The sequence below is a fragment of the Aphelocoma coerulescens genome, chromosome 17 (assembly GCF_041296385.1).
Source record: "Aphelocoma coerulescens isolate FSJ_1873_10779 chromosome 17, UR_Acoe_1.0, whole genome shotgun sequence".
In the NCBI taxonomy this organism is placed as follows: Eukaryota; Metazoa; Chordata; class Aves; order Passeriformes; family Corvidae; genus Aphelocoma; species Aphelocoma coerulescens.
The window spans coordinates 67,109-80,371 of record NC_091030.1 but is presented as its reverse complement, the minus strand read 5'-3'; the positions used below and the strand labels follow the sequence as shown (position 1 = coordinate 80,371).

The following is a 13,263-nucleotide window of genomic DNA, read 5'->3' as shown; positions in this document are numbered from 1 at the left end:
TCTCCTCTAGGCACTGCTGGGCTGCTGCCAGGCACTGCCTGGCATGAGGACCCTTTCAAGCTCACCCCCAGACCCTTACAGACCAGAAACTGTTTGGCTTAGCAGAGGCAAGAGAAACTGCAGCCATTCCAAGGAAAGCTATTCCCCTCCAGGCTTCCAGCTTTACTCTTGACTCACACCCAGTTCGGATGTGTGATCTGAGCTGATGGCCTGAGCAGCTGCTGCAACAGTAACCTCAAGGGAAGTAGCAGGGGCTGTATGTGCAGCACAGCACTCACACCAGGGGTTTTGCCAGCTGCAGGCTGGCAATGTCCTACATGAATGCAAAATCAATTTTCTGCCCTTAGGTCACCTTCCCCGTGAGCTGGAGGCTCAGAGTGCAGACAATGCACTCTGAGTCACAGGGTAGGACAGAGGGAAGAGAGGGCTTCCACAGCAACTCCTAAAAGGTTCGTGCCTTCATTGGGGTTAAGAGCTCTCATGGGTGTTCTCAGCAAGAAGAGCAATTCAGATTTCAGATGCATAAATTGCAAATCAGAGCAACCTCCACACTGGAGGTGGAAGGGAGTACTTTGAAACCACATAGTGCTTGCTTAAGAGCTCAGCCCAGAGCTTGGCTTACTGCTGCAGAGAAAACAGATTTTTAAATTAGCTGTAAAGTTTTTTCACATGAAAGGGTTAAAGCCCTAAGTTTGAGGGTGTGTAATGATTCACAGCTGAAGCAAGACAGGGCTGCTGAAAGGAAGTTAGCTTCAACCAAGGAAGAATTCCCACTGCAGAGCCTGTTAGCTGACTAAATTGAAAGGAATAAGATGAATGTGCCTCTACAAACAGACTGTGAATCTGCTTGTAGATAGGGCCAGGGACTTATAGATAGGGAAGTAACAGAAGAAACTGTCAGTTCTAGAAAATGTTACCACTTGACATGGACTATTGCTCGGCCAAGGCCATGTTAAATTCCTGAACTTAAGAGAAAAAGAATAAAGACTTAATAGAATGATGAATAGTGTTTTGCTATATAAAAGAAAAAAAAAAAGGAGGGGTGCACAGCAAAGGGGAACATAGAGTAGGTGATTTGGGAAGTCTGTACCTTCCAAGTGCCTCAGCCAATGAGGAAAGGAAGAGGGTGATGCATCTGGGAAATTAGGATAAAAAGGGGGCTGCATCCCCCCAAAATTTGAAAGACTCCATGGGAAATGCCCCATGACCTCCCCCTTTATTTGAATAAAATTACAGGACTCCTCTGTCTCCTTTCTGGACATAAGCCTCTGGGGCTGTGAATTTTTCCACACAAAATGATATTACATTTTTTGTTTTAAAATGTATAACTCTAAGATGAGATGTCTATTATTCTTTTACACACTCAGGAGTTTCAAATATGTTTATTTTCATATAACAGTCTTTCCTTTATACTTACTGGTAAAGCTATCTGTTGTGTAAGTCTCTGCATAGAAACAAGTTGTTCATGTATATAAATAAGAACAAAAAGACCAGAAGTTGCATACACAGGTGTGGTGTTCAAAGTGGAGAATAACAGCAAAGTAACACATGAATGACAAGGATATGTCAACAAAGATTAATCACCTCCAGACCAGAGGGATAGGGGAGAAGAATGATAAGGTGGCCCAAAGGTAGCCCAAGACTAAGTAGCAAGGTAAAAATCACCACTGAGGCATCTCACATGCTAATGTCAGACCACCCTGGTATAGTGAACCAGGCACTGACTGCAGCATGTGCAGAAAAGCATGGGTTAAGTTGACCAGTGAACAAGTTCTATGCAACTTCTTTGTTGTAACTTGTACCAAAGCCTGCAAACTCCCCCAAGAGAGGTGCCAGCTTAATGACCTACAGCCTAGCACTACTTCTGGGCAGAAGAGCATGAAAGGTCTCAGTTCTGTGTGTTCATTGGCTCCTGCACTGGGCACAGACCTCAGCCCCAACTGAGGGATAACAAAGGTAGCTCATACAAAGCCATCTGTGTCACCCAGAACTAGAAATTCACGTCAAAAAAGAAGCAAAACAGACACCATCACAAGATTTCAGTACAACCAGGTAGTACATTTCTTTCCTTACAAGATAAATGTAAGTCAGCTCTAAAACCAACTTTTCATGGCCTGAAAACTGCAGAAGCCACATTTAAACTTTAGTTTAAGTGATCCCGGGACACCTTGCACATTTTTAGTTATGAAATGAAGACTTCCAAGTTCTTCACTGAAATGCAATCACCTTGGACTAAGGAGATCATGTGAATCATTTGTGCCAATGCAAAATACAGCATTTTGGGAGAGGATTTGAAAAATAAATTATCCAAAAGGGGTTCAGTCAGGCAGGAGGGAAAAATTTCAGGCTGTAATGTGGTCAAGCCACTAGAAATGGGAAAGTGAATTCTTAGTGGTACTAAAGGTACTGGCACAGAGTTGCGCTGCTTGGAGCAGCATCTTTGGACCCTGAGCTGCCCCAGCTAAGGCAGTGCTTAGCCATCCTGCAGCTGCTGCTTTCCCTTGCAGGTTCCCATTTAACTGCACTGCCTGCTTAGCAGTGATGCTGTTAAGACAGATGTCTATTTAAACAGCTGGAAAAGAAAAAAGAAACAGCACTCCTAAAGGAAGAAAATACTGCTCCTGAAAAGAGATGTTACTTACTGCTGTGACATCTTTGAAGAACTGGGTGGGGTCTCCAAGCCCAGCCACAGACAGCAGAGGAGCACTGGCGGCCAATGCTCCAGCCACAACATTCGGGTATTTCATCCTCAGGTAAGCACTCAGCATTCCTCCATAGCTGCCAAGGAGAGACAAGTTATTTCCTTTAACAGACAACTTCTACCCTAATAACTCAGAAGTTCAGGCCAACATTTACTGGCTCACCAGTAAACCCTAACCCACGGTAACAAGAAGCTCATGGATATCTGTGATGCCTCATGTCTCCACACGTGCTCCGTGATATGCATGATACTCATGGATATCTGTGATGCTTTGTGCCTCATCCTCATGTTGATCCAGTTATGGCCAATGAGCAGCACATTGTGTTCTTACTGGCCTTTCCCCAAATGCCCACACCAGCTCTGATGGGAGCACAGCAGCTCAGTTTGCTTCTGAAGACAAATGTAAATCCTGCCTCAGTATTTAACTTTGCACCATCCTGAGGGTGTCCCCACAGCTTCACAGCAAAGCAAAGCAGGGCTTGAGTGAAGTGCTCACTGTTCAAAGAGAGAAGACACACTGTACATTTTGCATACAGAATGACAAGAACTAGTTAGAACTAGTCAAAACTTTGCCAGGCTTTTGGCAAAGGATGTCCCTCAACACGGCAGAACAGGCAGCCCTCTCGACTGCTGGAAAGTGGAGAGTATCCTCCCTGGGCACCCCAAATAACAGCTGCATACTTGATCAGCACAGATACAGGGAAGGGGAAAAGTTAACAAATGCCCCAAGAAAAGTCAAAGCTACCTTGGTAGCTCCAGTGCCGGGGTCACAATCTAAACATGGATCAAGGGTTGCTAGATAGACCCAAGGTGACAGAAGTCATTAACGTGCTGATGGCTGCAGAGTTCTTCTGAGGCCATTGGGGGTGACAAATGACATCCCCAAAAAACAGGTTAAACCTGGTCTAACTCCAAGCTTAAAAGCACTCAAGCTCCCTCCCCACCACCTCAAGTGGTTCAGGAAATACCGTTCCCACAACACCCACGTGTAAAGCGATTTGCATTTCTCTAGCCTTGGTCTTGGGAACAGGCATTACCTGAAACCTGCTGCAAGTAATTTCAGGTTAATTTGGCACAGTTATAAGCACCAGAAGAAGTCTAGCTTTTCCCTCCCAGGGGGAATGCTGTGCTTCTCCAGCACTGCCATATTTCAGTTCTTCATTTGGGGTTTAGTGTGTTCAGGGCTGCTGCAGACTGAGCCCTCAATTACACACACAGAGCTGCAGTCTAACATGCAGCCAGCTAGGAGGTTTTGCTGAATCCCTCTCCCATCTTCCCATCCCAGGACAGCTTCTGGGCCTCTCTACGCTAGCTACTGTCCTGATAGTCACAGTATAAACCCCCATGAGATCAACAGTTCGGTCGCCACACCGCAGCCAGCTGGAGGCTTAATGATAACTATCAGGTCAAATGCTTTTTAGCTCACTGCAGTTGAAGCCCTGTACTTCTGGAAGACTTTTGGAGGGAAGCACCCCTCTACTGCAAGAGTGGGGATCCATCAAGAAACAAGGACACCACACCCACCCAGCTGCAGCACAGTGAGCACTCTGGGAAAGGACTGCTTCAAGGAACCAAGGAGCAGCAGAGCAGAATTCTATAAAAGGCCTACAATGAAAATGGATGGATGCTGTTAAAGAGGCTGTGTTTAATAAAAAGCTGTGTGGCCCCTTGAAAGAATATTTTACCAAGTATCAGTTTCCTGTGTTTCCAATGTAAAAAGTTCTGATCCTGCAGGAGGAATCTCTCATTTTCATAGCATCATAGAATATACTGAGCTGAAAGAGACCCATCAGGATCATTGAGTTCAACTCCTGGCCCTGTGCAGGACACTCCAAGTATCCCACCCTGTGCCTGGGAGTGTTGTCCAAACACTTCTTGAACTCAAATAGGCTTAGGAGCCTGTTCTTCCCTGAGGAGCCTGTTCCAGTGCTCAACCACTCTCCAGGTGAAAAACATTTTCTTGATATCCAATCTAAACCTCCCTTGACACAGCTCCATGCTGTTTCCTTGAGTCCTGTCACTGGTCATGAGTGAAGAGATCAGTGCTACCCCTCCAAAGGATATTGAAGAGGTCAGTGAGGTCTTCCCTCAGTCTCCTCCAGGCTGAACAAACCAAGTGATCTTAGTCACTCCTCGTAAGGCCTCCTCTTCAGACTCTTCCCCATCCTCATGGCCCTGCTTTGGACACTAATAGCCTAATGTCTTTTTTACATTGTGGTGTCCAAAACAAGGTGAGGCCACCTCAGGGCAGAGCACACCCTGACCCAGCCAGTGATGCTGGGCCTAATGCCCCCCGGGACACAGCTGGCCCCCCTGGCTACCAGGGCACTATTGACTCATATCCAATTTGCCACTGGACCCCCAGATCCCCTCCCGCAGCTGCTCTGCAGCCTCTCATTCCCCACTCCCTACACACAGCCAGTGTTGCCCTGTCCTAGGCGAAGAACTCAGCATCTGCCATTGGGAAACTTCATAGGGCTGGTGACCGTCCATCACTCTGATTTGTTGAGGTCCCTCTGCAGGGCCTTCCTACCTTCAAGGGAGTCAAGGGCTCTTCCCAATTTAGTGTTGTTGGCAAACTGACTTAATATTCCTTCAAGTCCTGCATCCAGGTCATTAACAAAGATGTAGAAGAGCACAGGGCTGAGGATGGAGCCCTGCAGAATCCCACTAGCGACTGGACTCCAGCCTGGTGTTACCCCAGACACTGTAACTCTGTGCTGACCAGTGAGTCAGTTGCTCACCCATCATGCAGCACAGTTATCCAGCTGTATGCTGGACATTTTGCCCAGAAGAGTCTTTGGGAGAGATAGCATCAAAAGGTTTGCTGAAATCCAAAATAATGACATTTACTGGCTTTCCTAGATCAACCACGTGGGTTACCCCATCACAGAAAGAAAACAGGTTCAACATGCAGGACTTTCCCATCCTAAACCCGCCTGTGACCAATGACTGCATTGCCCTCCAGGTGGTTTTTCAATACCTCCCAGAAGAATATTTTGCCATGATTTTCCCAGATTTTACCAGCACTGAAGTGAGACTGACAGGCCTGTAGTTTCCAGGGTCCTCCTTCTTGCCCTTCTTGAAAACTGGGACAATGTTCGCCAGCTTGCAGTCAGCTGGGACCTCTCTGGATTCCCAAGACTGCTCAAAAATCATCAAGAGAGGTTTTGCAATGACATCAGCAGCTCTTTGAGGATTCTTGGATGAATCCCAACAGGCCCCACAGATTTGCAGGGATCCAGATGGAGCAGCAGATCCTGCACATATTCAGGGTCAACTGGGAGTTGATTTTTTCTGCTTTCGTGGTCCTCCAGCTCAGGGCACTGGGACCCCTTTGGTCTGTCACCCATGGCAAAGACAGAGACAAAGAATGCAATAAACACCTCTGCCTTGTTTCTGTCCCTGTTTGTGAGGTGACCATCCTCGTTCTAGAACAGGCCAATGTTATTTCTACATTGCCTTTCACCATTTATGTATTTAAAAAACTCTTTTTATCATTCCCCACAGTTCTGGCAGCTTCAACTTCAATTAAGCTTTAACCACGTGAATTTTCTCCCTATAGTGGGGAGCAGTATCTCTGTATTCTTCTCATGTCACCTGACCTTGCTTCCACTGGGCATACAACCTCCTTTTCCACCTTATTTCCAAGAGAAGACCCCTGTTCAGCCAAGCTGGCCTTCTGCCTCACCTGCCTGACTTTCAACATTAGGGAATTGCTACTCCTGTGCCCTTAACAGGTGATATTTAAAAAGTGACCAACACTGATGGACCCCATCACCTACAAAAACATTTTCCCAGGGGACTTTACTCAATAATTCCCTGAACAGCCTGAAGTCTGCTCTCCTCATGGCCAGAGATGAGGTTTTGCTGGCACTTTTCCTCCTGTCAAAAGAGATTTTAAACTCGATGGCTTCATGGCTGCAGTGGCCAAAACAGCCACCAATCTCCACTTTGCTCACAAAATCCTCTCTGTTGACAAGCAGTAGATCAAGAAGGGTATCTTTCTGATTCTGCTCCTTTAAGAACTGTGCCATAAACTTGTCATCTGGGTTTTTCAGGGAATCTTCTGGCCTAGATTGTACCACCTGTGTGATCCTCCCAGTTGATTTTTGGCAAGCTGAAGTCCCCCAAAAGGACAAAGAAAGTTGACTTGAAAGCATCCTTAGTTCCTCAAAGAATATTTGTTGGCATCATAGTCCTGTCTGGGAGATCCAAAGGAGACACCCACAGTGACACCTGCATTATTTATCTGTCCCTTGATTCTCACCCAGAGGCTTTCAACTGTGCCATTGCCAACCGTGACCTCCAGACATTCTATTCCTTCCATTACATACAACGCCATCTCCTCATCTCTTCTGCGCTGCCCATCCCTCCTGAAGAGCCTGGAAGCATCCAACAGGGCACTCCAGTCACAGGACTTATGCTACCAGACTTCACTTTTGCTAGTGGTGCCAAATCTTTGGGCCTGGGCCAAAGCTTTGAGCTCCTCTTGTTTGTTCCTCATGCTGCATGCATTAGTGTAGAAACGTTTCAGATGAGGTTCATTGTAGCCAACACCTCCTGAAGCAGATTGAGGGACCCCATTAGTGCTTGTTTCCTCAAGTTTTGGCACACTATCCCATTTCTCATCACTTACCCTTTCCAAACTGATTTTTTTTTTTCTGCAGTTCTGGACGATTCATACATTGAAGAAGCTTAGAAACAACCAGTCAGGGGTGCTTCTCCAAGCAACCACAAATGGAGACTAATTCCTGATGGGAAAGCAGAGTGGGACCTGGTGATGAGCTCATGGGAGCTGAGGCACAGACACATCTGCTCTCAATAGGATAGCTTAAAGCTCTGCCTTGAGAACTTCCTTGAGAGCCTAAGAGATTTACAGCAGCATAACTTTGGCTGGGAAAGGATGCAGAGAAGGGAAGGAGCCCACACAACCCTTACCTGCCTCCAAAAGCGATGACAGGGCAGTCTGCAGCACCAAGCTGCTGCTTAAGCTCAGTAATGAGCACTGCATAGTCAGCAAGGGCTTGTTCCACGGTCAGCAGAGCAGTCTTCTTCAGCTGCGTTGACTCAAGTCCAAAGGGAAGAGACTTCCCATAGTACCTCTGAAATGAAAGAGGTACACTGTGGCAATGCTGGTCTGGGTCTTCTCTGCTTTCACCACAGAGCTGGGCTAAGTGTGCACTAATAGGAAGAGGTAATGGAGCATGAGGTGTCCTCTAACTTGTCCATAACTGAGAAACTGCCTCGTCTCCAGCACCTGATACACAGACACCTTCAGGACAGATCCTGGAGTGGATGGCCTGTACATAACAAGCTGCTTCAGTGGGTGCCAAGTGTGTTCTCAGCACGTGTACTTCTCCTGAAGTCCCCCAACTACAAAAGGGAACAGGACAATCTCTTCATGCCTAAGATGATTTAATAGAGTAGTGTGGGAAAGGTTGGCTTGGGACTTTGCAGGTTAGAGAGATTAAACATTATCCAAACAAAGTATCTCTCTACTCCAACATGGAGTTCAAGGCCTGTAGAAACTACTTACAAAACCAAATCATTTGTGGCATAGGCTGTACTGAAACAGCAGTCTGTATTCTGGAGTGCTGGGAAGCATAGTAAAAAAGTATTCAAAAGCCATGATTAAGGAAAGAAGATCTGCTGTCATGGGGAGAAAGCTTACAGCAGCTCTGACTCAGCTTCATGGCAAGAAATGGTACCAGTATTCCAGACCTGCAGAAAGTTGAACTTAGTAATGCTGAACAGGACTCTAAAGGATGCATAATGGTTAAAATACTCACATGCTCAGCAAAAATGACAAGTGCTTGCTGTTCCTCTGCTAATTCAAATATGAAGTCAGAGTTCTGAGCAAAAGTCCAGATGTCACCTTCATTGCCGGTATAGAAAAAGATGGGTCCAAATCCTTTCTTCCAGAACTTTGCTGAGGCAATTGCAAGAAGCAAATTAAAAAAAAAAACCAAAACAACAAGCAAACAAAACCACAACAAAAACCCAAACCCACAGAAAACACATAAAACGCCCAAAAACACAACAAAACATGTGCATGAAATTAATCCATTTTTGGTGAGTTTGGGCAGGAGCTTAACAAGGAAGAACTCTGTGAATAGGATGATTCCTGAGACCTGAGCTGGGACACAAAGGTGTTAGAAAGGCCAGGCTCCAGAAATCTCTCATTTGGATGGCGATAAATAAAAGCTTCCACTTTTTTGCAAGATTAGTACATGGCCTGAAAATTTCACTTCTGCCTGAAAAATGCATAAAATTTCAAGTTTTGCAAGTCATTTGCAGACAGCTTCCCCCCAAAAGAGTGATTTTCCCATTTATATACCCGTTTTAGCCCAACTCACTCCAAAACACTTGCACAGCTCAATTCTCACACAAAAATTATGGAATTGCCTGCATCTTTCTGATGCTCCTGCTGTGACGCATAAAATTGTAAATTGGATATCATAGGATGGTTTGAGTTGGGAGGGATCTCCAAAGACCATCGAGTTCAAGGCCCCTGCAATGGGCACAGACACCTCCCACTAGACCAGGTTGCACCAAGCCCTGTCCTATCTGGCCTTGAACACTTCCAGGGATGAGGCAGCCACAGCTCCTCTGGGCAGCCTGTGCCAGGGCCTGCCCACCCTCACAGGGAAGAATTTCTTCTTTATGTCCAATCCAAATTCACCATCTGTCAACTTCAAACCATTGCCCCTTGTCCTATCACTACTGGCTTTGGTAAAAAGCCACTCTTCCTCTTTTTCACAAGCCTTCTTTAAGTACTGAAAGGCCACAAGGAGGTCTGTCCAAAGCCTTCTCTCCTCCAGGCTGAACACAACCACTCACCCAGCCTGTCTCCAGAGCAGAGAGGCTCCAGCTGTCATGGGACAAGGGGAAGCTTCAGATAAGCCCCACCTTAGCCTCAAATTTTGGCAACATTTTAAATTTAAGGAATCACCCTGTTTCACAGTTCTAATGACAGCAAACCAGATCTACTTACAAAAACGAATTATTTATTAAACGGACAATAGATAACAGACAAAAGATCTTAATTAGAATTACTCACTACACAGTATAAAAACTAAAGAACTACTAGTAGATAACAGCATAACATAAAACAGTGCACTATATCAAGGCATCTACATTAAAGATGGCAAAAGACATAGTATTGATTAGGAGTCAAATGTAATTTACCACCGAAATGATGATAACAGACACAGATTCCTTCACTTAACCCCTGCAGAGTAACCATGAAGCAGACGTCCCTGCTCACAGGAGAGACTCCACGCATTTCCAGAAAAATCTATAGCAGATTTCTGCTTTGTGAAAGTTTAGGGTGGCTTTTGTAGTTGTAAAGTGAATGGCTGTCAGTCAGTCAAAATCCAGCTTATCTTGTCAGATCTCACTTCAGCAAGTAGGTATTTATTGGCAGTTGGGAAATACCAGACCAGCGTTAACCCTGTGGCCCAAAAAAACTCACAACACAGCTTGCCCTGTCTGAGTTACCTGACTGGCTAACAAACAACAGGTAAGTTCTTAGGAGAGGGTGAGATGCCCTGCTATACCAGCCCTCAGATCATCTCTGTGGCTTCCTCTGGACTCACTCCAGCAGCCCCACACCCTTGTGCTGAGGTCCCTGGGCCTGGAGGCAGTTCTAGAGCTGGGGTCTCACCTGAGCAGAGGAACAGAATCCCCCCGCACACCTGCTGCCCACACTGTGGGGAGGAGCCCAGGATATGCTGATATATGTTATATATGTAACACACACATATATATATCTCACATGGTATGTCATATTTATATATAGGTATATGAATATATATATATGAATATATATATACATGATGATGATATATGAAGATGATGTGCTTCATCCTCAGATCAGTTTATAACTGAAGGCAAATTGAGTCTGGCAGGACAAGCTGAGCCGTGATGCCAACACTAGCTTATCTAACAAAGTTGCTCTAATACTTGCTAACAACAAACATTTGATTTTAGTTTAGTCATAAATTGCACAGGAATTAAGAGGGGTAATAAATAGTTTTCTTCAATGACAAACCTCAGAGCATCAGTTAAGTGTTGATTTCAACACATCATCCAAAGGACCCTCCACAGCAGTTGTCCCACGGATGTTGCTGTCACATGAGGCCGCTTTCATGAGTGGAGAGGCCCAAATTTAATTCTTGGCATTCTCAGCACAGAATTGCCAAAGCCAGATTTGGCTTGGAATGGGATTTGAAATGGTTCATGAGTGAAACTGCTCCTCTTCACTAAGAAAGAGGCTGTCTGACTCTCTAGAGTGCATTTGCTTTGGGTATTGAGTAGGTAACTGGAGTGCTCAGTGTTCTCTTTCCTCTGGCTCTTCTCCTGATATGCTTCACGGCTTCTGGAGTAAACAACCATCACAGGAGCCAAAACCAAACCAGATGGGCTCCTCAGAAAGGTATCTGTTTTTAGATTGAAATCCTGGTGAATTGCCAGCTAGACTCAAAGAGTGTCAGATTCCCTGTTGTGAAATTCTTCTTCATTTTCTTGCTGATAATCTGAAAAGTCTCATATTGCACAAAAAACAGTAGAGGGAAATGGAATTACAGGAATTTTGAGTAAGAAACTCTATAAACCAGCAGAACTGCAATGTTAATATTTCACTCCTCACAAATATATTTCAGCTATGCCCAGGACTCGCAGATAAAACATAACACTTTAAAAGAAAACAAATAAAAGTTGCACAATGCTTTAAACCATGTAATCCCAACATTCTGCTCAAAAAGGGCCACTTAATTAGCAAAATCTCAGCCTTGGATATACTCTCAAAATTCACTGGTGCGTCCACATCTTTGGGTTAAACTGATTCATGAATTTGTGCCTGGTGAAAGACACAACTTAGCACAGGTGCTGAACAAGCTGCAGAGCAACGGGTGACATGAAGGCGAGCTGCAGCATCTGAAGACCCCAGTGCAGCTGGGAGGCAGCAGCAGGTGGGCACCAAGCTGGGCAGTGCTCAGGTCTGTTGCTATTCCCAAGTCCACCTTTGCTCTCTCCCTGCAAATTGCTCCCCAATTCCTGTGTATAGGCAGGGTTGAAAAACATGTGACACTGGTTATGGAAATTGCTGTGTTTTTGGTCGCATGCTGCTTAGAAAAGCCTTTTCTCTTTTATTGTCAGTGACACAGAAGGAAGACACAGCTGGCTCCTTGCTGGCACTGCTCGTTCTTTGGCATGGATTAAGCTATCTAACAGTTGCACGGTTTTAAATAACACAAACCACTGACCCAAGAGGAGTTACCTTCACGCCTAAAACTCAGCGGTACAGAGCGCAACATTTCAGTCACCATTTTTTTTGCCTGACACATTCAGAGCGCTGAGTTGCACTTGTAAGAGATGCTGGGGTCAGCTGGAGACACACACACACAGAGCCAGCTCCGGTGCAAACCCAACACAGCTCCTGCTTCTAGTCTACTCTTGCTCCAGAGAGGCCAGTCCCCACAATCCCCCCCGCACCACACAGCCAGAACAAACAGAAGGCAAGCAGTGAATCCCAGATAGGTTTGTGCTGGAAAGGGCCTTAAAGCCCACCCTGCCCCCCACCCCTCCACCATAAGCAGGGACACCTTCCACTAGACCAGGGTGCTCCAAACCCTGTCCAATCTGGCCTTGGACACTTCCAGGGATGGGGCAGCCACAGCTCCTCTGTGTAACCTGTGCCAGGGCCTCACAGGGAAGAGTTCTTTCCTCACAGGGAAGAATTCCTTCTTAATATGCAATCTAAGCCTACTCTCTTTCAATTTAAAGCCAGCCCCCCTTGTCCTAACAGTACGTGCTTTTGTAAAACGTGGACGAAAAGGAGAGGAGGATATAGACAATGTGGGGGAATGTTTGGCTCGTATAGGGTTGGCCCTTTGCTCACACTGATTCTTGGATGCCCAGAGCTACTCTCGAGCTCCTGCTCCGCCTCGGGACAGAGGCAGCTAAAGGTTAAGCAGAAAGGAATCCAGCCCGAAGCCGCAGCACCCACGGGACCTACCCGACACCAGGTACCGCTGCGGGAAGGTCTCGTTGCCGCAGGTCTCGAAGTTGAAGTGGTCCCGCACCTGCGGGAAGAGCCGCTCCTCCAGGCCGGGACGCACGACCCGGGCAGCTGGAGAGGGCATCGTCAGTACAGGGGAAACCGACAACAGGTGCTGCCACCCGATACGGCACAACCCAGCCTGGGAGCCGGGGCCCGGGGAGTTCGGAGCGCCCACCCGGCGCTCCCCAGGCTGGCTGAGGGCTCTGGCCCAGCGAGGCCCGCTCGGGGTCCCGCCCGGGGCCCGGGAAAGCTAGCGGAGGGTCCCGTCCATGGTAGGGCCGGGGCTCTGGCCAGGGAGGGAGGAGGTCAGGCAGAGGAACACGGCCCGAGGAGCGGAGGGACATGCAGAAGGGTCCGACCCGAGGCACCCACCGGGAGCGGCGCGGGCGAGCGGCGGGAGGAGCAGCAGCAGCAGCGGGAGCAGCAGCACGGAGCCCATGGCAGCCGCTCCGCGCCTGACAACGAGCGCGGGCACAGCCACGTGACCCGCCCGGCC

The 13,263-nt window shown here is 46.9% G+C and overlaps 1 protein-coding gene across 1 annotated transcript in view; it reads right to left on the bottom strand.

Annotated features, from left to right (window-relative positions):
• Positions 1-13,263, bottom strand: part of DPP7 (dipeptidyl peptidase 7) — a 22,439-nt gene extending 9,176 nt beyond the window's left edge. Inside the window, exons 1-5 of the mRNA XM_069031825.1 lie at positions 13,140-13,263; positions 12,723-12,836; positions 8,494-8,633; positions 7,643-7,806; positions 2,643-2,778 (exon numbers count right to left, since the gene is read on the bottom strand). Coding sequence (XP_068887926.1) covers positions 2,643-2,778; positions 7,643-7,806; positions 8,494-8,633; positions 12,723-12,836; positions 13,140-13,206 — 621 coding nt within the window. The 5' untranslated portion in view covers positions 13,207-13,263. The remainder of the gene's footprint in view (positions 1-2,642; positions 2,779-7,642; positions 7,807-8,493; positions 8,634-12,722; positions 12,837-13,139) is intronic.